The sequence below is a fragment of the Pseudopodoces humilis genome, chromosome 3 (genome assembly GCF_049639895.1).
Source record: "Pseudopodoces humilis isolate 2021_Gansu_Grassland_sample_001 chromosome 3, ASM4963989v1, whole genome shotgun sequence".
In the NCBI taxonomy this organism is placed as follows: domain Eukaryota; kingdom Metazoa; phylum Chordata; class Aves; order Passeriformes; family Paridae; genus Pseudopodoces; species Pseudopodoces humilis.
In genome coordinates this window covers 69,448,072-69,472,446 of record NC_142202.1, presented here as the reverse complement: position 1 = coordinate 69,472,446, position 24,375 = coordinate 69,448,072, and the positions used below count along the sequence as shown (strand labels likewise).

The window sequence follows — 24,375 nt, the reverse complement described above, 5'->3', positions numbered from 1 at the left end:
CAATGCTTATGCAAGATTCAAGTTAGGAAGATAATGAGGGTGTGGTTTTCAGAGTCAAATATATTTAGGCTAGTGTTTTAGGTATTTTTTATGGTTAGAATTAGACTGTCAGATTGTCTGGTTGCCTAAAGATACTCTGCTGCAAATAGATACTGTTAATATTTTCAATATTAGACAGAACATGCAAAGACTGTGAAGAATAAAAAGGATAGAGACTTTTCATCAACCATGATTATTCTTTTAAGTCATACTGTTTAACATGTGCATGAGGCTCTCCATCAACAGCCTGTATAAATAAGAAATGCTGTATTTTTTTATCACTTGAGTTGTCATAAGAAATGAGTTATTCCCATGATTGTGTTTATGGAATTGTTATTTACTCATCTTTAGGATGACTCAGAGTGTAGTTGGTCTATTTGTCAATATATTTTTGCAAATTATGTTGTCTTTCTACTAGTTATCTTTTCTCATATAAGTGGTATCAGTTATACACTTAATTACAGTTTTCTCTCCTTTCGTTTTTTTCTGTTCTTATAGTGTTCCTTTTAATCCTCTACAGTTCCTGAAATAATTTCAGGATATCTATATTACCAGCTTTTGAATTATTTTCATGCTTTTGAGAAGTTTTGTGGTTGAGAAATAAAACTGACTCAAGTTGTGTGTAATTTGCTTAATACTTTATTTTATATCTCTTTTAGCTGTCTGCAGGTAATTTTGTCTCCATTGGTTTTTTTAAAAGGAAAATAGTCTTTTAAAATTGAGCTATTATAGTGGGGTTTTTTTATTTGAGACTTCTTTCCAGATCGTGTTTATCTAACTTGTTTGTCCCTCAGATGACATCACAGAAGGGAAGATTCTGTGGTAGCTGAGCAAAATAGGGACAGATTCTCTTAAGTGGCTCAGTGAAGGTCAATTCTTTGTCTAAAAGGATAGGGTGCTTTTCAAGTGCTAAGTTATGTGTCAGGAAGAAATCAGTTGGTTTGTAATAAAAACCACAAAAACATATTCCCTACTATTTAACTAATGGAAGACAATACCAGAAACTAATTCTGATGTCCTTCTGGCAACATAAATGGTCTGGATAGTATAATGAAATTGGAATAAAGGGATTAATGAGAAATGCAAATGTTAATTGGTATGTAGAAAAATTAATTTCCATGAGAGTAAATGACAGAACAAAATACTAATTTTTCTCATTTTGCCAAAAGCTAAAAACACTTCCTACTAGCTGCTTTGGCAAAAATACTGGGGTGTTGTTTATACTTCCTTTTGAAGTCTACAGAGCAATGTCTTGTTAACATCAGTAATTTTGGTTTAGAATTAGAACTCTTGTTTCTTGATCACTAAACACAGTGGAAAAATCATGGTAGCAGGGGATTGTGTTCTGAAGCAGTGGATCCTAAAAGCGTTGTGTAAATGAACCTGCTCTGAGAAGATCCACTGCAGTTTCTCTCACTTGCTGCAGCTCCGCATCTGACTCTTTGCCATGGAGCCCTTGCACCACTTTGTCTCTTGCTGCTGACTCAGGGTTTGCTCCATTGTCCTTAGTGCCCTAATTCCCAAGATCACCCCAGGATCATTCCCAGGATCATTAGCTCCTTTAACTTTCCCTGGAGCTGCTATTGTTCTTTTTGAGACAAAGTTGCTTAGTTTGGCTGTGCCCTGATAGATTTGGTCTAGAGCCCTATGTATCTTTGCACAGTGCTCCTGCCAAGAGATCTGATGGGCTGTTCATGAGACCACAGTTCTGAATAATTTAGAAAAAGTGCTAACTGGCAGTCACTACATAAACAACCCATTGGCTGATACACCAGAGAGTTGTCCAGAGGAGCCTCAACAGGCTGGAGAAATGGTTTGACAGGAACGTGATGCAGTTTAACAAAGACAAATGCAAAGTCCTGCATCTGGGCAGGAACAACCCCAGGCACCATTGTATACTGGGGGTGATCCAGCTGGGAGGCAGCTTTGCAGAAAAAGACCTGGAGGTCGTGGTGTACACCAAGTTCATAGAACAGCTCAGGATGGGAGAGACCTCAGAAGATCATCTGGCCCAATGTTTTGTGGAAGAGAGTAGATGAGATTATTTAGCACCCTGTTCATTTTCGTCTTGAAAACCACTACACCTGGGCTGCTGGGACCAGTTCCAGGCTCCCCAGTGCAATAGAGATATGAAATGGCTGGAGGGAATCCAGCTACTAAGATGTGAAGGAATCCTTTGTTTGAGGAAAGGCTGAGAGAGCTGGAACTGTTTAGCACGGAGAAGGCTTGGCAGAGGTTCTTATCAACATCTTTCAATACCTGGAGGGAGGGTGCATTGTGACACCATCATTGATTGTGTGACAAGAGCTCTTTCTTCTCCCCTATGGCAAGCACTCAAAACAGGAAAAACTATTTACCTGTGACAGTTCTTTTTAAGGATTTTTTGGTTGTATATACTTCCACAACACCACCTTGCAGCTTTTCCCTTTGTAGTCCATATAGAATTATGAATCTTGGGTTGAAAGAAAAGCACTCAGCTGCTTAAATAGCCAAATGATCCTTATCAATATAAGACATGTCATCCTGGACAGTGCTAGCAATGAAAATAAACCCAAATTACAGTGTAGATATGTAATCACACTCTGAATATACAGGTGAGTAAAATCTCAAATAACATTCTTTCTAAATGGCCTGTTTAAGGATTATCCACAATCAAGGGAACTGAACTCTGATTTAGTCTGGAAAAACACCTTTGTGCCTAGTAGTTATTTTGATACATCTGGCTTGTCTGAACAGGCCCCCAGGATCTGCTTAGCACTGCTTGAAATCTGTTCTTCCTAACACTTAGTGAAATGTCTTGATTTTTGGGTGTAGATACACCATGTCTGGCATTCCAACGCACACAATGTATGTTCGTAAAATCAGATGTTCAGTGCTTGTATTTATGTATAAACAGTCTGCATCTACTGCAGTGCCTAGACTGCTTCTAGAGCTTTGTGAAAAGTTAGAAATTGCTCTCCTAGACTTTTGCAGACCTGAAAACACTGATATATCAAGGATCCAAAATAAAACTTTGTAAAAATTTCAGACACATTTTTGGGTTTTAAATAAACTAGAAAATAATTTTGTGGGAGCTGAAGGCGATGTAATGAAGGAAAATACCTTGTGGACGAAGTGGATGACTGTGAGGGGAAGATAGACAAAAAGGTTTGTTTACCTTATCAAAATAAAGACCAAAAATAAAACAGCTTTAAGGTTAAATAAATAATCTGGAGCTTAGATTTGCTTCTGAGGAAGTAACTTAAAGATAAGAATGGTGGTTCTATACATATAGAAAGGGCTCTGCAGTTACAGATATGTAGAAATCATGTGCTCGTAATTAGAGTTCTTTGGCTTAATAAAAAGGGTATGTTTAAAAATGGAAAATAAATCTATTTCCAGACATCAGATCTTGTCTACAGTGTAGGTCTTCCTTACAGCATTTACTCAGGGCATGCTATGCATTGGGTAGTCCCAATTCCTGTCTCTACTTTAGGAGAGAGTCCATAGATCCAGTTTACATGGGTGCAAAAGGAAAGGCTTGTAACATCTGGGTGAGCAAAGTTGTGTGAGGCCTTGGCACTTGCAGAAGGAGATACTATGGGGCTTATGATGTTTTCTGTCCCCACTGCCCTTATCTTTTTCTCATTCCCCTTTATTCCTACTCTTCTCTTTGAAAAGTAACCTGTATATTCTTCATTCTTTGATAGCATTCTTGCTATCTCCATTACTGTGATTCTCTGTTCTTCTCCCACTTTGTTACCTAGTTTTGCTGTAAGGATATATGAGATGATACAGGATCCTTACCGTGAGGGGAGGGTAATGTAAAGAGGGAATGCCTTGAAGTCGGACAATTCAGAAAAGATGGTCATGTCCTCTTTTTGTTCTAGTTGAGCTTTTCTACCTTGCTGACCACCGGTACTTGATAGATACAATTCTGTAGAGAAGCATTAACTTGTTAGTATTAGGCCATGTGTCTTCTTAACTGGTAACTAAGTACTCAGGGGTACCAGCAATACATCTCTACTAATAATTAATAAAATTTAAATTAAGGGGTAAGTCTCTGGCTTGGTGGCTATCTGCAGCGTCATAGGTTATGTTAATTCAATGAAACTATCTTTAATTACCTCCCTATTTTTAATACCCACACGTAAGGTTGTGTCTGGGAATGTCCCTACCTCTGCTTATCTGTGCCCTGTGCCCAGGTGTTTGTCAAGGAAAATAACACCTTTCTTGGGCCAAATCTGTAGCAGGGGTGATGCTAAGGGTCTAAATCTGTGGGACAGTGTGAGACAAAGTCCAGGCCCGTTGCCAGACTCTGTTTGGCAGGTAAAGAGATAGCCAGATTCTCCATGTTTAAGGTGCAGTATGAGAAAGGAGCCCAAGCACTGTTCCTCCATTGGGATCTTACTTTCACTTTTGTGATTCAACCCTTGCTGTTGTGTGCAGCTTCTTTGGAGACTGCTAGTTCAATTCTTTGCCTCTGGGATATAGTTTGTAAAAATGTGGTTTTCCCTGGAATACCATGCAAGGCTGAGAGTTTGCAGATTTACTATTAACAAGAGGCTCATGGCAAGAACAAGCAAGTAAATGTCTAAACATGCAGAATTTCTTAATAAATGCAGCTTTCACTTAATTATCTATTCTTCCACCACGGGAAAATACTGAACACGTATTGGGTCTGACTGAGTTATTTTCCCTGGAGCAGCCCTCACAGTTCTGTGCTTTGCATTGGTAGCTAAAGGGTGTTGTTGAAAACACACCAGCATTTTGGCTACTGCTGAGCAGCACTGCACAGCATCAGTGCTGTCTCTCCAGCATAAGCCTGTCACCAGTAGGCTTGGGGTGGGCTAGGTCTTTTGAAGGGACATAACCAGTACAGCTGGACAAGACTGACCAAAGGGATTCCATAATGTATGATGTCTGATCAGCAGTGAAAACTAAGACAAAGCAAGTGAGGAGGCATTTATTATTATGAGGTTTGTCCTCCAGAGCAATCACTATGCATACTCAAGCTCTGCTTTCTTGGAAATGGCTGGACATTGCCTATTGGTGGGAAGTTGAGCATAAATATTTTATGTTTCTTTGGTTCTGCAAGTGGCCTTTGCTTTTGCTTTATTAAACTGTTTTTGTCTTGATCCATGGGTTTTTCTCTATCTTGTTTCTACTCTTGGTCCTGCTGAGGAGCGGAGTGAAAAGAATGGTGTGCTTGGGCACCCGATGCCTGTCCAAGGTCAACCCACCATACCACACTACTCTAGTGTTGGGTCACTTTCCTTTTCAAAGTCCTCACACTATGGGTACATCCAAGAAAGCAGTGTTCTGCATTGAGGCTACTATGATTTCTTTTACATGAGAAGTATAGAAATGATCCAGTTGCCAAGTTCTTTTTCTTCTGTAAATCATCAGAGCCTCTGTCAGTTGATTTCTTGATGAGCCCCTTATCAGACGAACAGATTTCTGCCAATTGACTTCGTTTCCAAGGCAACCACTCTCTTGACAAGCCAGTTCCCTTCAATAGTAGGTGACTTATTTTTTAGAATAGGTCAATTATATTTTAACTGCATTGTTCTTAATAAGATACTTCTATTTAAGTTTCAGTCCTAAATGAAAATGTAAAGATAACAAACCAAAAGTCTGTGTAACTAAAATGAAGTTGGCAGAGTGGTAAAGATACATAAAGGGGTTTTATAATCTCTCACAGAATTCCTAAATTGTACATATTCCCTAAAGATAAGCCTGCCCACCAGCTATTCTCATTTACATAGGTATTCAGTGTATTAATTTTCTGAAAATAATGGACGTTTGCGTGACTTACAAGGGTATTTCCCAAAAGCATAGATGGTTGTACTGCTGGTATTCATAGAATAATTTGCTTTCCTGATAATTTAAGTCTCTGAACTGGTTGATACTGATGTTTAAAAAGCAATAGATTCCAACCCAACTTTTTTTTGTGCACAATTGATGTGGTCTAACTCTGCATCTCACGCGTGTGGTGTTTCTACGTGGTAAGTTAACTCATCCTTTCCTTCAGTGGCTTTTTGTATTAATTTGCTTTTGCTTCCAACAAAACTCATAGGATTGTCTTTGTTGAGTTTCTTGGATTCATCTTGGATTTACATTTTCATGGAAGAAGCACAGACAGGATATACTTATAAAACTTTTTTCTGAGGAGAGCAAATTCAAACATCCCTATTCATACAGGCATGTAGTATCAGCATGCCTACGCACAATTCTGAAGGTACTGATTTCTGAATACAGCTATGTTTAGTATAAGGTGACTGAAGTAGCTCTCTTGCTTATCCAGTGTTCTTTCAAGTTCTAGCCTTGATTTCAGGGATGGCTGAAAGTTGTAGAAATATTTCTGAAACTTTTAAAGTTTGTAGGACAAAGTATTGACAGAAATGGAATCAAATTTTTATTTCTGCCAATACATTGAATTGTCTCTGTGAGTTCTAAACCCCTTCCATCTTAAGAGATGTCACAATTTTAGAGATGCAAGCACTTCTTTTTTTTTCTTTATAAAGTATTGCTTCCCCAGAGGTAAGAAATGCTATATGTGAGCTGAAATAATTTCAAGGTACTTTGTATAAGCATTTAGATTTTGGAGCACTTAAATCCTCATGCTGTAAAAATAAAGCATTATTTTCTGTTAGCCATAATGAGGCAACTGTTCCTCTGTAATGTGATTGCTTGGGAAATTTTTGACTGATCACAGTGAGCTATCCAGTCCTTTTGTAGGGAACTGTTCTTGCAAGAGCTTTGTCTTTTGTTCTGTCTCCATCTGTTGATAGGATGACTTACATCTTCTGTCTGGACTGACAGACAGGATTTAGGCACCAATCCAGCAAACTACTTAAACAACAGTTTAGCTTTAAGCTTTAGAGTAAGTAAATTACCTGGTTAAAAAAATTGAAATAACATTGCTAGCACACTACTGTCATCTTTAGAAGGGAGTTCAGGAGATTAGGTTGTATTGGTACATCAACTTCAAATGGAATAAGGTGCTAAATTAAACATAAATTGAGAATGGAAAACATAGATTAAGACTTTCCTCTTTAGTACAAGAGAAAAGATTCCAGTTTGATAAGTGTCTACATCTTGTATATTTCTTTTAGATCAGTGCTGCTTGAGTGTATAGCTAGGCAAACAGAATTGATAAATAAATTTATTATAGATGTATGTAGTAGTTTCCTCTGTCCAAAGAAAGACTGACCATAAAATCAGCAGAAATTATGGCATTACTTTGTAAAACAATAGAAATGGCGACACTAACAGAAGTAGTGACTGCTATTCAGTTAGCAGTAGTTCACTGGCAGACCCAGAAATTCTAATATATACTTTAAAGTACATACTTAAATATATACTTTTAAACACTTAAACACTCAAGTGTTTGTTTCATTGAATGGTCTTCTTATTAAATGATTTAAAAGTGTTAATCCAGAAAAAAAAATACTGTCCTTGTGAATGGATGAAATTAAAGTTTTAAGCTAGATGAGTTTTATATTCATTTAATGAAGCTGATGGTAAAATAGAAATTGTCTGTTTCTGAATTTAGTTTGGTTCATCTTTCAGTTTATTGAGCAAGCAGAAATGCTTTAGGTTTTGTATTCCATAATGGTGACCTCTTGTGGTGTGAATATGTCAGTATTTCTTTAGGAGCTTTCTGTAATACATATGGGAGGAGGTTGTATTTACATGTAACTTTTAATGAGCAGCTAACTTACTAACTTAATAAAATAACATATTATTTTCAAATTATTTATTAATATGAACAACTCAATGCTTGTGAAAGAAAAAGCTTTTTGAACACAGTTTTCTGATAATGCTTTTTTGTGTCCATACTGTATCTTTTAGTAACCAGATGAAAGAGCCTGGCAAAATGTCATCACAGCCAAGGACTTCAGGCTGGAAGAGAAGAGTAACAGGTACAAGGAATTTCAATCTCCATTAAAAAAATGTGAAATGCACTCAGATAGAAATAATCTAATTCTTGTGATTTGCCAATATTGTTCTTCATTATTCACTGAACAGTATTTTTGGTTTCCTAGATACATTGAGTTTTCTTACTGTTCTTAGTAAAGAGAAACAATATTCAAGAGATCTTCACTCTAAAAATCTGTTGGTATTTTCTATCTTGCTTTTCCCATATCTAGGCTTAAGAATTTGCCAATCCATGAATACCTTATTTGCCTATCACTTTTTGTAATTTTTCATAGTTGCTCAGAAACTAATAAAATTATGCCAGCCTTTATTATCTGAAGAAAAACATTTCAGATTGCTGTGTAGGGATGCATTTTTCTAATTTTCCATAACAGATTTTAATAATATTTCCTCATAGCTGACACATTTCATACATCACAAGTGCGTATTTGAGAGTCTGGTATGGAGACCTGAAGTTTCTACTGCACTATTATTATTATGCTTTATTACTATTTTTCTAGAACTGAAAAATTCTTTGATTCCAGATGATTCTGGCAAAGGTTGTACTGTGCTCTGCTCTCATTTCCATATGAGGAGCAGAGAGTATTTACCGTGTCATGCAAGTTAGTATACATACAAGCCTTTGAATTTGTTTGTGCTATTTTATTGGTGTTACTGAAAATACAAAGTGTGTTTTTAGGATTGTTTCTTTTTATATCTACTTTCTTAACATTATGTAGCTTCCTTAGTTTGTGCAAGCTTCATCTATAATCTCACAGTAAAGAGTGGGATAGCACTAGGAATTCTCCATAATTTCTCCTTTAGAATGGGATTCTGGGTGGAGCATTCATTTACAAATTATTTCTATTTTCTGATATGAATTGTGTTTATGCTTTGGCATTTTAGAGAGGAGGTAGACTGTTTTAATATTGGTCTATTCGTGGCCACTCAGTATTCAGTGAAAAGGCTAAACATTATAAGTCAGGCAGTACTCAGCTTTTGAAAGCTCAGTGTTGCTAAGGCTCTTGTATTTACATGCTAAAAACAGCAACCAATAAATGTAGACTGATTAGTGATTTTTTTTTTTTGACCAGAATGCAAAGCAGCAGTTAAGACCTATGAAAAACTGAGACAACCAACTTGAACTTGCTGCATTCTTTTGCTTGAGTATTTTTTCTGTTGAATTGTAGTTCAACTCTATTAGAAAGTTCTGGACAGCTTTTGTAATATTTTAAATGTAGCTAGTACCCTAACTTTTCATCAGCAGCTTAAAAAATCTCCCAGGACTGAGACATATACAATTTAGTAATGTTGCTTTTCTTTATAGTCGTGTATTGTCTGGTCATTCTTATTGTTAGGATTAATACTGTTTAGTAAAAGCTGATTATCTTCTTTTTCACTTAGGTATAAGAGATACTTTTTTAAAAAAAATTATGCCATTATGACTTTCAGTTTGCTGTATTCTTCTGATGAATATGAGACAAGTGAGGCAGAGTAGTACAAAAACATCTGTTCTTTTCATTCTGAACTAAAAATTAAATGGCTTCGTTTTTGGTTTTTTTTAAGTGAGAAGTTTGGCTCTCTGCAAATGCATGCCTGATGTTTTCTATTCCTTGCCTAATGAACTTGTGTATATGTAGTTAAAAAGTCAGTCCCATTGTCAGTTTAAGAGATGTAGCTACAGATAGAAAATAAAAGAAATAATTCAGTCAGTGTGTGGGTTTTGTGGCTGGAAGGAAGAGTGCACACTATTCTAGTGTTCTCATTTCTAGTTTCTCATTCTAGTGTTCTGTACTTTTACATTATCCAGAACAGAATTTTCACTTCATTGCAAACACTGCATAGTGTTTAGTTAATTAGGCTACTCATCATTTTAAATAAGATTGTCAACTGATTTGATCTAGAACATAAAAATGGTATGCAAAATAATAAGAATAATAATTATATTTGCTAATAACGTAGTTATATATAATAGATACATAAAAATATAGTTTTACAATGTTATGAAATAGAAGCATTTTTTAATAATCATTTGATATAGATACATTTGATAGATTAATTGTGCGTAAGATGTAGGTAGACGGTTAATATAGACCAAAAAAAGTCTGGATTATTTTCTAAAGAACAAGCTTTTAAAATAGGAAGGTTTTAATTGTTTTACTGTTCTAAGTAATGCCAGTAGACAGTCACTGTTTTAAGGTCTGAGGTACTGTTCTTGTGATGAAAACCTCATATTATTGGTGTTCTCAGGTACTATAGTATTTTTGTGTTCGTTCATGTTTGTATTAAGAATTTACCTTGTCCTTTAAATGCAAGAGCTAGTAATGAACAACAGGAGATATTTTCAGACAAATTCGTAACTTAAAGAAATGTGTATAATCCAGCCTTAGTAGCTTTCTAAATGTTATTTAGCAGAGTTGTGTGACTTCTATTTCCCTATTTAAAAAAGCAAAAACAATGCAACAGCCCAGACCCTGACTTTGTAACAAGTTTGTTTGCCTGCAAGATAAAGAGCTTAACCCAGTCTTGAACTCCAAACGCGTGCCCACATGCACCTTGTAAGCAACTATTAGATCCTTTACATCTTGAGTTTCACAGAAACTCTGGCTCTCCACCTGTAGTGGCCCAATAGTCAAGGCCAGAATTTTGTCATTTCAAAAGGTCCTAGGTGGAGGTGTAAAGGATGTTCAGAAAGTCAGAATAATTCCCAGTGATACTGCATCTATATGAAAGTGAATCCTGGATTCCATTTTTTAATAAACCGTAAGTTCACCAACTTCCTTGCCCAATCTGAAAACAGATCTATGCTCCCACTCTTGTTTGCAGAAAAAATCTAGTTTGATGGTTTTTAGGTCTACCGAATTTTGACTTGATGTCTGTAATACATTTTTTTTTGTATTTTCTTTTTGAAGCCAAGTATAAAAAACTTAAATATTTTTAAAAACTGTCTTTGTGGACAAGGTTTCTGATAGTGAAGAGTAGCTTTTTCTCAGTCAAAGGGATATTTGGCTGAGGGCAGCCAAGAACAGTGGGAGTTGGTTGCCTTCAAGATTTATGACATGTTTTTTGGAGGCAAAATATCTTTCACATCTCTATAGTTTACTATTCATTTCATAGGTTGCCATGTGAAAAACTGCTGAATGCAATAAAGAATAGGAAAGAAACATATATTTTATAAAAGTTTAGTCATGAAGTTCACAAAACTAATTGCATGAAGTAGTTGGAATTGCTAACAGGATGTAATAACTAACAGGACTTTTCCCTAACTGACCAGTCAGTTAATCAAGCTTCATGTAATATCATGCATGTGTACTAGATAAAATTCTACAGTCCTACAGGATTGTCTGTAGTATGCACTTTTTTTAACAAATAATAAGCTGTCCTGTGAACACGGAGCAGGAAAATAGTAGGACACTTTGATGTTTAAGTAGTCATTACCTTCCAATTCAGTGATCAAATGAAACATTAATGTCAACAAACAAAAGCTTTACAGTACAGCTTTACATATCAAACCACTTATCCATCTAGTTTTGTTTGAAATGTTCATTTTTGAAAACATGTAAATGAAAAAAGCTTGAATTCATAGAATAACCCAGAATATAGCAAAACGTGACATTTTTAGTTTTTTTTCCAGACTAATGAATAAAGTATTTGTAGCTATTTATTATTGTAGAAAGTGAAATCTTCACTGAATGTGTGCTTTTGTTTTGAATGTATTTTGAAGGTTTAAAGGATGAAACAAGAATAAATGGATGGGAAGAAGAAGATTTCTTTTGGCATACAAAGATTCTACCAATTCTGCATGAACTAGAAAAAAGTGGGTAACACTGCTCTGAAAGGGTGTATTTTCTGTACTGTTTCTTGCAGGAAGAATGGGACTCGTTTGTGTTTACTACAAAATAATAACAACAGTTGGGGTATGTGACCTTTTATGCTTTCAGATGTTCAGTGACTTCACAGTGTAAAACTGGCCTGGGCAGTTTAGGTGGCCTTGCTTGAGCACAGGGGTTGTACCAGATGACTTTCAGAGGTCATTTCCAGCCTTGCCCATTTTGTGATCGTGTGAAAAAAACCCAAAACTGGTTTAGAAAAGATCTTATCTTGTCTGATTAAATTGCCTTATTTTAGACAACATAGCTCTGCCATCTTAGGAGTCAGTGTTGAGCTAATAATAATTTTTAAAATAAAGTACTGCACAGATTCACTGCTTTAACCATAGACTGTATTGAAGGTCTCAATTCATTTAAAAAAACTAAGAAAAGCTTAACTGAAATTTTCCATTTGTGATTAAAATGTTAGATGTGCCAGAAAATTATGTAATGACTCAGAATACTGAAGCAAAATTGAGTAAATTAAGTATAGCTTGAAAGATTAAACTCTGGAATCCATTTTTCATTGAAAAAGTTGTTCAGTTGCCTTCTCTAGACATTGTATTTATTTGAATGTTGGGAATATAGAAAGTAGATTTGTTTTTACAAGTAGTTCTGTTTTACAGGATCTTTAGCAGTGTTTGTGATAGCATGGTATGGATTAGAACTTTTTTTGCATAGTTTTGCAGATGTTGATGAGTATGATGAGTATGAGACACCTGTACAGTGCTAAGTGATTCCCAATATATGTAATCATTTAAAAAAGACAGGATTCTCATCCCACTGATGGATAGAAAACAGTGATCAGGAAATTTGAAAACAGCTATGTAATTTCACATTTTCCTTGCTTAATGCCAAGATTGTCAAATATCAGACACTGAGTTATGGTTTTGCCTGGTGAGGTGTTCTTTATTTGTAAGCAAAGTAAAATTTAGAGGTAAAATCTAATAATGTCTTTCCCTTGTCATGAATGTAGCTTAGGAAGATCAGTTTTTATGCCCCTTTTCCTCAGTCTTTACTTGATCTGGTTAGCATATTGGGGTGTTTTTAAAAACCTGATGAGTTTTGGCTTAGTTTTCTGATAATAGATGACGTTATCTAGTGATACTTTCTCACCAGTTGACTGAGTGTAGTACTAAAAAAACCTTAAAACCTGAGTTTTGCTACTACTTTAATATTAACATGAATTGAAACTGAATTGCATCATTGCCTCCTGCAACTGTGTGATACATTACTTTCTTTAGACTATTTCTGCACGATTCTTATAAAAATTATTATTAGAATTCCATAATTGAAATGCTTTAAGTGGATCTGTTGGTAACTTAATTTTTTTTAAAATTTAATGTGCAGTTATTTGCTTCATACCTTTCAGCTGCACACGAACTTAGGTCACATTTAGTTTTTCAGGTATTAATAGAGAAGCATTTTCTTCACCTTCCTCATGCAAAAATATTTGCAGAAACCTTTCCATTCAAAATCAAATCTGAAGTTAACCTGGTACTTATTTATTGCCTAAATTCTTCTGAATATGATGTGTTTGAGTTGTTTGCAATATGACAAAAAAAACCCCAAAGTCTCTTTTTGTAGAGGAACAAATAATTAATTTTGTTACATTCCAATACTCAGGAGGTTAAGCTTTAAAGTGCCCCATGGGATGACTGATGAATAATTTTCGTTGTTGTTAATTTTGATGAAATGGCATGTAAGACTTTTCAGATTTGGTTCCTTGCCACTCCTGTTTCACTGCTTACTGGAGAAGAGTATTTAGAATCATGCTATATTTTGTTAAATGTTCTGTGATGATGGGAGTAGAAATGGAATAGTCATTGCTGTTCCTAGAGTGTGATGAGTGCAAATTGAGAGTTTCCAGGCACTTCTCAGCCCTAGGGATTGGTCCTTGAATCTGCCTACAGGTTTGGGGCCCTCAGATATATTTTTTGTTGCAATTTCCTGTCCATACATCTGTCATCACAAGTGCTTTGCTTCCTTGAATATGACTCTGTTTCAGTTGTGAAGTACACCCTGAGTAAATGCAAAGTTTATACTGCCAGATCAGGTGGATTTACGTGGGACTTTGTGTCACCTTATGGACAAAAGAAAATATATGAAATTTTCTAAAAAATCTCACTGTTCAGTTTTAAAAATAGACAAGACTATGTTGAGATGCAGTTTTTGTAATAATTTACTGATTTATTTTTGTGTATTTTAAACAGAGTCTGAGATATGGGTGAGGAAGTAGACCACTTTTTTACCAATAGGGCAACATTCCACTCAAATATATCTTGCACCTCTACACTGAAGAGTTCTAGCATGTTTCTACATTCACTTTTTTTTAATCCCAGCAAGGTTTGATGTTTAAAGTTACATATGGGGAGAAAAATGCTCCATAACTATCCCTTTTTCACATCTAATGTTTGGTGGAGTGCTTTAAAGAATGTTTACAGAGACACAGTTTCCTGGTAGACATTTGATCAATCTGATTATTAAACACTAAAGGTGAGTTTCATTTTAGCTGTAGGTATTATTTTGGCTCAATGATTTCTTGGCTTGAGTCTCCTTTTTGTGAAAAACCAGAATAAAATTATTTCTGAGGATTATGTTATCATGTAAAAACATTTATTCAGTGTCTTAGTTTTTGTTGTTGTGCAACCTGTTCTTTATTTTGTTCTTCATGTATTGAGATGCTCTGGATAAAGTGGCACTGATAATTATTTTTTATTTTTCTTTCCCTTCCTACACCCTTCAAGTAGAAGACAATATAGAACACCTTTGTCTAGCTTGTACCAAGCTCTATCAAACCTTGGATGAAGGAAATATGCTTGGGAAAAGATTTAAAAGAAGAAACGTCCTTCTGAAGATACTATATAAACTTGTAGACATTGATTCAGATCCGCTTTCCCTGAAGCTGGCAAAGATTATTCTGGCTGTAAGTGTTTTGAAATGCTCTTTGGTAGAATGTGAAGCTTAAAATCAAGAATTACAACTTGCATTTAATTTTTCATTTCATACTAGTAAACTGTGTCTAAGCCTTTCCTAGGTTCAGTTTACTACCACAGAGATACTAGTTTCCCATCCATCTAGATCAGCACTTGTAGTTATTTTCTGCAGAGAAGTTACATCTTGGAGAGAAAGGAGGGACACAAAATAGCATAGCTGGTGTATTGTGGCAGGAATATTGTATAGGCATGGAAAAGACAGAGTGTCCTAAACTGGGATACATATGCAGGGATTAAAAAAACCCAATGATTATAAAATGTACACATGGAAGTGAAGCTTAGTTTTTGAATAATATCTTGACCTTATTCTGAAAATACCAAAATGGAAGGGGTTTTTTTGAAAATGAGTAAATGTAAATAATATTTCACTTTAGTATTTCTGGTTAAAAGAATATAGGTTAAAAGTAAATAATAGTATTTAAAAGTAAAAAAAAGTATTTAGGTTAAAACTCTCAATTAAATTTTGTGCTTTAGAACTTTGTTCACATTCTGCAAAGCAGGTATGGACAGTCACTGGTGAAAGGATGCCCACTAACATTGTGTTCTAGACATCTGAGTGATTTGTGTGTGTGTGTTGAGGGAGTCATATGTTCTCCTATAAGGTAGTGTAAGTTATTTATTCAGAAGATAGAGTTAGATACCACAGAGATGTTAAATGGTGCTTATTAAAACAAAAGGTTCCTTTACAGACATTTTTCTGTGTAATCTTTTAAAAAGCATGAACCTAGAAGAAATTGCCCTTGAAATACAGAGGAAAGGAAGAGAGATGTCACTGCATTTTTACCACCTTTACTTCTCTTTTGCAATCTCTTATCATAAGATCTTGTTTTCTGGTACCTGAGAGTAAATTTCATTATGGCATGTACTGTTGTACTGGAGGTCTTTGTGATAGGACTGTAGATGCCAAACCATTGATTTCCATACAGAATTTCTTTGTAAGGGAATTGGAGAAAAAAGCCTGTAAGTTACTGATATGCTACCTGTTCATATTAATACATTGAAAGTTAAAGTCTATTATTTTAAAGCTGGCACAGTTTGCTAAATAGAGTTTAAAATAACTGAGTTTCAGGTATTTCAGTTTCCTTTAATTCTGTATACATATTCAGTTTTTAAATGTATTGTTAGGATTTCAGCTGTAATTTAATAGTTCTGTGAAAATACAAGTTTTCCATGGTGTCTGAACTTGTAGAATGCTATGGTGCATTTTTGCCTGCAGAATTTGGTTGTGATTTTATGTCTTTTAATTTCTTTGCAGATGAAAGTAGATGGAAAAAATCTTCTTAGTGTTTGCAAGCTAGCATTTAAAATTTGTAGGAACAAAAAAAACTATTTCATCATTCAAAATGATACATTATTGGGTATGTATTCTTTCTTGTCTGTAAGTTAGATGTTGAAATTCAACAGTTAAAGTTGTTCACCTTTGAAAAAACATTTTCAGAGTTAACTTAGTCACAGAGTAAAAATTGCCTGCCAATTTGGCTCATACTAATGGTTGGTCTAGCCCAGTATTCTTTGTCTAAGTAGTGATGGGAACAGGGAATGCTGCTTAAGGGGAGCACAGGAGCCTATGTGTTTTCTGTGATCTGTTTCCCCAGCACAACTCCAGCATCCAGAACTATTCTGTTCTATTAGGGACATTGGATGGTGCATCTCTGCCTAATCCCTTTTTAGTCTCTGTTATATGTCTTTTGTTCATTAATTTGCCTTTTTGGATTTTCTGATTCTGTCTGCCTCTACAATGTCATAGAACAAGTTCCAGAAATTCTCTGTGTGCTGTTTTAAATCTGTGTATTTTTCTTTATCCCCCTGCTCGCAGTTTTGCAGGATTTTTAAGAGTTTGTAGAGTCAGCTTACCTTTCACTTTCAGGATTTTTTAAAATGCAGTCTTATCGCATATCTCTGTCTTTTCAAGACTGAGGCATCTCAGCCTCTTAGCTCTTTGAACAGATACTGTGTCATTCAGTTGTTTTACAAGTCTTTCTCTGTACCTTCTCAAACTCCAGTGGATCCTTCTTGAGATTTATGGAACAAAACTGTCTATAGAATTCAAGCTGTGTCTACACCAAATTTTATAGAAACGAAATAATGCTGACTCTGGTGTTGGCCATCATCAGGCAGGATCTTCAAATATAGTCATTGGCTTTGTATATTTTTTTTTTTATAGCTGCTGCTGCACATTGAGCCAATGGTTTTGGAGAACTGTCAGCAATGGCTTTAAGTGCTTGTAACAGTGTTTGTGTCATGCACACCCCCCTCCACCCCTTGCAAATATGAGAAATATGAAGAAAATGAAAGTGTGTGAGTGATAGTCAGTATTGATTGATTGATTGATTGATTGTAATTCCTTTCATTAAAACCTGAGTATGTTTCATTAATGTAGGCCTTGATCTTGCAAGCAGTTATTGCATGGTTATTGGTTAAGGCATATGTGTATATTTGCCTAAATAGTTGAGAATATTCATATTCCTAAAGTTTAGTACACAATTGTTGTCAGAAATAAAGACAGGCCTTTCAAGTGATAAGGAAAGGGCTCACAGGAAACAGAACAGCTGGGTAGACTTTTATACTGAAAAGTACAGTTTTGTAGAGAGCAGCATCATACGCAGCATTTGAACAAGTCACATTTTGCTCTCATTTCCATCCTCATTCACTTTTCTTTCACTTTCTCTTCTTTCTCTGTATTTTGAAAACTAGAGAAGGAAAGATCATTGGTAGGCATAGTTTTATTTGTTTATTCACTCTTTGTGTTTTGGACCCACCTTGTCCCAGAAGAAGACATGACCCTGGCCTATCATCACAACTACCAGATCCATGTTGCAGTCACTGGGTTATAGATTCAATTTCTTTTTCCTTTCCTGTCCCTGTGAATAATTTATGTGCATTGAAGCAGCTCCTTTAGAAGAAATAAGTTAATCCTTCATCCCAGAATAGACAACTGCTTTTCAAGTTTGCTTTTCAAGACTCTGTTTGATACTGAGCAGAGCAGGAACATGAAACTGAGTTCTCACATTGCTACAACCCAATTGATATAATTGGTGAGGGTGGGAGTTTGAACAAAAGCCTAGAGTGTGTGTACTTCATGTACATATATACTTGGAGAGACTTTCAGCTTCAGTTGAGACAGAAATTTTTTTTAAAAAAATCTCTTTAGTTAAATGATACAGGAAAATGTTTTTATTCAACTGGAACTGAATGGAACATAGGAAGCAGAAATAAATATCTCTTTGAATCAGTTACTAGAAATTCAAAAGTATGAAGTTGGTTAGGATTACTCATTTGTTTAAGATATCCACACTAAATTCAGAATGTCTCAGTTTGACTACAGAAGATACATTGGGCTTGTGTTAAGTGTAAATTTTAGCATTTCAGATGTCTGACAGTGATTGCACAAAACAAAACTTTTATGTCAACTTTACCTACATAAAAAGTAAATCTTAAAAGGCTATGAACAGATTTCAAATGTGAGAGTTGAATTAGGCCCCTGTGCTTTTTAGTGCTCCATTTGAGATGCTTTAAGACATTTGACTTTTTAAGGAAGTAGTGGGAATTAGTAAACAAAATTCTGGCCACACACAATCACTTTTGCAAATCTTGGCTGAGGATTTCAATGATTCCTGCTATGTGCTTAAAGCTTACACTGGTTCTTGAATTCTAAGAGAACAAAAGTCAGGCCCATTCTCTTATTCATCAATAATTGTTTATTGGTTTCAGTCCAAATATTCAATTTTTCTAGCCCACTTATTAGAAATGTAGCAGTTCAATCCGAGGGTGTTTTCCAGTTGTTAATCTCTTTAATGACCAGGCTATATCAAATATAAATTTTAATGTTAGGCTTTCTGAATAAGGATTTTCCTTTTAGATTACTTGTTGCAGGTTTTGTGGGACGAAGATCTACAAACAAACAATGAAGCTCTCGTCTATTGCATGGCAGCTATAAAATTCATGTCTGAAAATGCAGAACTCCGTTATAAAATGGTCAGCAAAGGAGCTGTTGAAATGTTTCTGGAATTAATGAAGCAGATTAATAACATAAAAGAACATGACACATATTTCTCCAAGTTGGGCCACTTATTAGTCCAGGTCAGAATTTACCTTTATTTCTAAAAGTATGTACTTCAAGGGCAAATGAAAAATTTAATTAGAGGAGATAAGCTAACCCTGTGTGCTACTGACAGAGTTGTAGAGTTGTACCTATATTTCAATAGACTTATTTTTAAGAAGTTTAATGAAGTTGTTCAGGACCTAATTTAATTACCACAGATGTTTGTGAGTAGTCAATTTTAAAGGCTTTAGAAATTCTGAAGTTAATAGAAATAGTTTTAGGAACCTAATAAACCAGTTTCTCATTACTACTTTATTGTGCTGACAAAGTTCTGGATACTGTAGTAAACAGATAAAAATGTGTTCTCTATCTAAATTCTTGAAACGGAAATAATAAATACAAACTGTTTCTTCAGTATTCTAGGAGATTACAAAAAGCTTTTTATTGCAAGAATAATGGCTTTTTATTACAAGAATAATGCATTTTAAAAATGTGTAGGGAAATACACATAGCTGTGTTTCTTTGACAAAGTGGTTTTCAAGAACTGCAATGTAAGGAAAAAGTAGTTGCAGAAGTGAACACCTTTTGAATCTTTTGAAGGCAGCAGGCTCAAAACTGTTTTTGCATACAAAGCACCTTGATAAGCGATGCCTCTGAAAACTAATCCTTGGCCCTAAAACTGTTTAAACCCATGTATTTTAGAAACACTGGGGAATGGGTATTGTATTTACCAAGGATTTGCCAGGTAGATCCCTGGCATTTGTTTGGAAGTTAATATGTAATGATTAGCAGATGGTTGAATTGTAAACTTTCAGGTACTTCATAGGACATTGGGCAATTTTCTGAGGTAGCATTTGCACTGGGTTTGTCAGCTTATTAGGTCAGATTTCTTTAATTCTCTACTAGTTTATAAGCACAGGATTTTATACGTCTTGAAATTATATGAGAAAACAAATTTCATAATCACATTACTATTGGTGATTTTTGTCTGATTTTTTTAGTCTTAGTAATAAAATTAATGAATTTGTTTATTTCCAGGGTCTTGACTAGCTGTCTGAACTTCCCCACAACTTTGCAGGAATGTTTTTCTTCCATTATTTGTCTGTTGATAAATTAAGGTTTTTTTAATCAAGGGTTTAATTTGCAAATGTGTGAAAGGAAAACGTTATAGTTTATGCTTTCTTTAAAAAATCTCTCATATCTCTACTCTTTTCAGTACAAATTGAAGTGTAGCAGAACTGCTTTGTACTGTTTGAATAGACTGGCTGTTTCTAAGGAGTTCTTGAGTGTTTTGTGGAGCTGTCACTGACAGCTCTTACTGAGATTGCTCTTTCATTTGTTTGTGTTCTCTTCTATAGTAGTACAGATATTTTGGCTTTCTTCCTCTTGTGAGAAAAGTAGTGATTCCTACTTCTATGGAATTCCTTTGTGACTTTCTTATATCAGTTCCTTCAACAAATCCACATGCACTACTTCCTTCATGTGAGTTAACTGATCAGTTATCATATATGAACTAACTAGTGGCTCTGTTTTAGAGATGATTGAAGAAAGTTTCTTCTGTAATTGATGTCTTCAGAAAAAAATTTTTGTAGCATATACATCTTGTAGCAACAGATCAAATAGCCAGAGACATAAAGAAAGAATGTATTCAGTGACAGAAAGCAAATTATATTGAAGGAGAAAAACACTTTAAATAGTCACACTGGTCTCTGAAGGAAGTTCTATCTCTTAACCTTGGTAACTGAAGTATCGCATTTAATTGGGACCACCTCTTCATTCTTTAACTGTATAATTGCACAATCACCAGATGGCAGTGTTATACATAGTCTTACTAGATCCTTTTTGTGGGAATAAAGTCCCTATCTGATTTCTTCATTCTTCCACAATGGATTTTTTGCAGAAGTTGTACAATAAAAGAATAAAAATATTTGTAATTTTTTTTTTTTCCTTAACAGAGGACATGAAACCAAGGTCATCTTTGATTAATTTTATGTTGCTTAACCTAACAGTCTGTTAATATTTATACGAAATATAGTAATGCTTATTCAAAATCCAAGATTTTTGGAGAATCACTGTCAAGAATTACTAAGTATTCCGTGTTCCTTAACTGAAAAGCACTTAAATGTCTTCTCCTTTAAAAATAGCATTTGTCAGCAGTTAAATTTTCTGTTTGGGTGAATATGATCTTTCATATGGCAACATAAGGATTAGGGCTGGTGGGGATTGCTAAGGACAATTATTACACATTTCTCTCAGAAACACAGGGTCTGCTTGATGCAATCACAATATCTCTAGGATTCAGCTGCTGTCTGGCTAGCTTCTATTATTTTTAAACTCTTCAAATTTCAGTTGCATATTAACTGTATTTTGTGGATATATACTTCTATGAACTGTTGAATGCTGTTTTCTTGCACATTTAAGTGTATATATTATTTTGCATTGCTTTTCCTTTCCGACCTGTCTTTGTCTGAGGATGGCTCTTGATAGAATGTACTGCTTGAGGATTTTGAACCATCTAACTGTATCAGGCATTGAAAAATTTTACTCTTTTTGGAGAACTCTGTACCACTTGCTATTGGTATTTTTTTCCATTATCCAGTACATAAGTCTCTTTGCTGCAGTGAAAGCTCTTGTCTGGGTTTGAACAACACTTTTAGTATGTGGCTTAGCCTTCATTTCCTTTATTGTCTGTATTGAAGCTTAGCTAGAATTCAACAAATATCATCTTACGCTGACTGTGAACATCTTGAATGTAAGCACTGAGTGGAGTCACCTGTCTCTATTACATGTGACAGGAATTTTTCTGCCAAAACTTTTGAAAAGCAAAGTATTTGATCAGAATATATTTATTAAAATATATCTCCAGTATTGTGTTGATTTTTGAAGCATCATGACTTGAGAAGGAATGTGCATCTGGAATTTTTTTTTTGCAGTTGTTCAGTTAAAATAATAAAAAATTCCAGGTGTCTTATTAAACTATGAGTGATATGAAGCAAATGGCTTCTGTAGGTTCAGATTCTCTGTATTATAAATTTAGTATAAATTGCATATTTCAGTGCTGAAGTTAAATCCATTCACATATCACTTTATCACATTTTTTTTCTCTCTCATGCCTTGCTTCTCCATTTTGACATGTTGCATCTCCTGTTGCTCCATTACAGAACATCATGGGGTTGCTGAAGATTTGTACTCTGCTGTCAAATTTGTTGAAGTAGGACAGCAAATTTGAAAGCTGCTGGAGAATGGACAGAATATGCATAGAGCCCTGTGTGCAAAAGCTGAAACACAACATCTTAACCTGCTCTTTGTCGAGTTTTTCTTTAAAATTAGCAATTGCTTATCACTGGATAAGCAGTCCAGTTTAGTGACAGAATGCCTAATTACCAGAGGTTTTTTTGTGATAAGAAACAATTTGAACAGATAGTTTTTGTACCTTATCCAACTACATCCAAAACCAAATTGAATTAATCAGTTCACACTGAATAAGAAAAATCTGAAGAATTCCCATATTCACGAAAGATTGAATAAGTTCACATTCACTTTGTAGTAAATTCTGGATTAGATCAACATTAACTTAAATGTCATTGCCTGTCTGACCTTGTCATTTTAATACTCTTGCCTTAGGAGAGAAGCAGAACACTTCAAGATATGCAATAGCTATTGCATTTTGTACATCTAGAAGTGTTACATCATGCTTTAAGCTCCTTGAAATAGAGCAGTATCAACTGAAAATATTTCTTCAAATAGACTTGAGTACTAAATCTTTTCATTTTTATATGTTCAAACAATGGATTTCTCATTTAAATTGGAATAAAACTGATTGTGTTTTAAAATCAATTAATTTTAGTTTGCAGTTTACAGTTATCATCAAAATATATATTAGCATTTTCAAGACTTAAATATAAATTTGCGATACTAAGATTTATTGAAGAATTATGCAAAAAAATTACTTTATCCACAGTATTTCACCTAATTCCAGCTGGTACATGGCTGTATACGTGCAATATTTTAAAGTATCTGGAAGATCATGTGTCCCTCATAGAAGGAGGTTGCGTGCAGGCAAAGACCAGTGCCAATCTTACACTTTCAGTTATCCCAAATACAGCATCTTGCATCCTACACGTTTCCTGTTGTTATTTATTGGTTTATACGTACCCGCAGAATGTTAACAGGGCATGCAGTCTGCCTTAGATGCTGTAAATGAGACCTGAGCTTTAGTGAATTTTCACCCCAGCATACTGTACCTTGAGCAGCTGTGGTTAACCAGTGTTCAAACTCTCCGTGTGCAGCTGGCAGCCACTCTGCGGATCCTGGCTGACTGCCCCACGGCCCGGCGCCGGCTCAGCGACAGCGCTGCCATCCCCGAGCTCTGCGTGGCGCTGGAGCAGCGCAGCAGCGACAAGGATTTGTGTCTCTGCATCGTCAGGATCCTCAGGTACGTGTGGACACAGCTCAGCCTGCAGGCAGCTCCCTCTTCCCGCTTGAGTAACTTCAAAGGAGTCCGATCGAGCACTAAGGTTGGAATATTTACATTGAACTTTTAATGATGTTGTATGCTAATTGTGTCTCTGTCAGTACTTACAGAATTGTCTAATTGTAGCCATACAGACTTGGATTCATCATCCCCATGAGAAATATTTTGTTGTATTGTGTCATTCTTTGATCCCACAGATTCTGATTGAGTTTCTTAAAGTACCTTAAATTTCTTACATTTGAAAGCTGCATAAATTACTAGGTATTTATTAATCCTGGTTTTGGCCATGTTTGAAAAAAAAATGAGAGAAATTACACAAAGAACTGTGTATTGTGAATTAAAACACACAAGAGAGAAAATATGACCAGTGTTCATTGTTTTGAGCTGTTACACAGTGTTTGAGTAGATTAATCTCTGGGATCAGGGCTTGAGTGTGCAGATGGAAGTGCTGAAAGAATCTCATTTTTATGAGCAGCCAACGGCTGCTTCCCAAGTTGTGCTTTTTAGCAGGAGATCAGTATGAGCTAGCCACCAAAAAGATAATTTTGTAGTCTGAATAGTTCCTCAGTCAAAAGTCTTCCAGTTACTAAGCATCAGCTTGCAGTATTCAGTGCTAAATGGACTTGCAAACAATGAAAGGATTTTGAAGAAGTTGTGAAATCAGCTGTTGGTAATTTCAGGAGTAGTTGGATTATAAATGCAGTTTATGAATGATGTGCTGGATGAAGTATTTGCCATTTCTGCTCTGTTCCTGCATTAAGTCATGTTGCCTGCAGCTCTGTGTTCAGTGGGGTTCTGTTATGGACTTCTCTTCAGCTCCTCCAAATTATCCATCACATTCTCCTTTCTGGATGAGTTTGAGTTATGCTTTGAACAGTGGCTACATAAGGGGATGGCGTTCCTTCCTCCCCACAGCTGAAGCCAGGCAAATCTGCTCCTTTGCTCTTTGTTCTACCTGTAAAGCATGTGCTACCCAATTTCATGCTACCTCGTTCACATCTGTCTCTAGTTTTGTTCCTAAAAATGAGCTCTAGCAATGATCACAGCACTTTG

The 24,375-nt window shown here is 35.4% G+C and overlaps 1 protein-coding gene across 8 annotated transcripts in view; it reads left to right on the top strand.

Annotated features, from left to right (window-relative positions):
* ARMC2 (armadillo repeat containing 2) overlaps window positions 1-24,375 on the top strand; it is a 67,905-nt gene that overhangs the window by 12,388 nt on the left and 31,142 nt on the right. For 7 of the 8 annotated variants that reach the window (XR_015772142.1, XM_014263373.2, XM_088052678.1 and 4 more), the window contains 6 exons: window positions 7,876-7,946; window positions 11,666-11,758; window positions 14,561-14,736; window positions 16,062-16,164; window positions 18,666-18,886; window positions 23,138-23,283. Coding sequence is in view for 7 of the 8 variants with exons in the window: in XM_014263373.2 (XP_014118848.2) it covers window positions 7,876-7,946; window positions 11,666-11,758; window positions 14,561-14,736; window positions 16,062-16,164; window positions 18,666-18,886; window positions 23,138-23,283 (810 nt within the window). In the remaining variant the exon portion in view is untranslated. The remainder of the gene's footprint in view (window positions 1-7,875; window positions 7,947-11,665; window positions 11,759-14,560; window positions 14,737-16,061; window positions 16,165-18,665; window positions 18,887-23,137; window positions 23,284-24,375) is intronic. The other variant, XM_088052680.1, reaches the window with a different exon arrangement.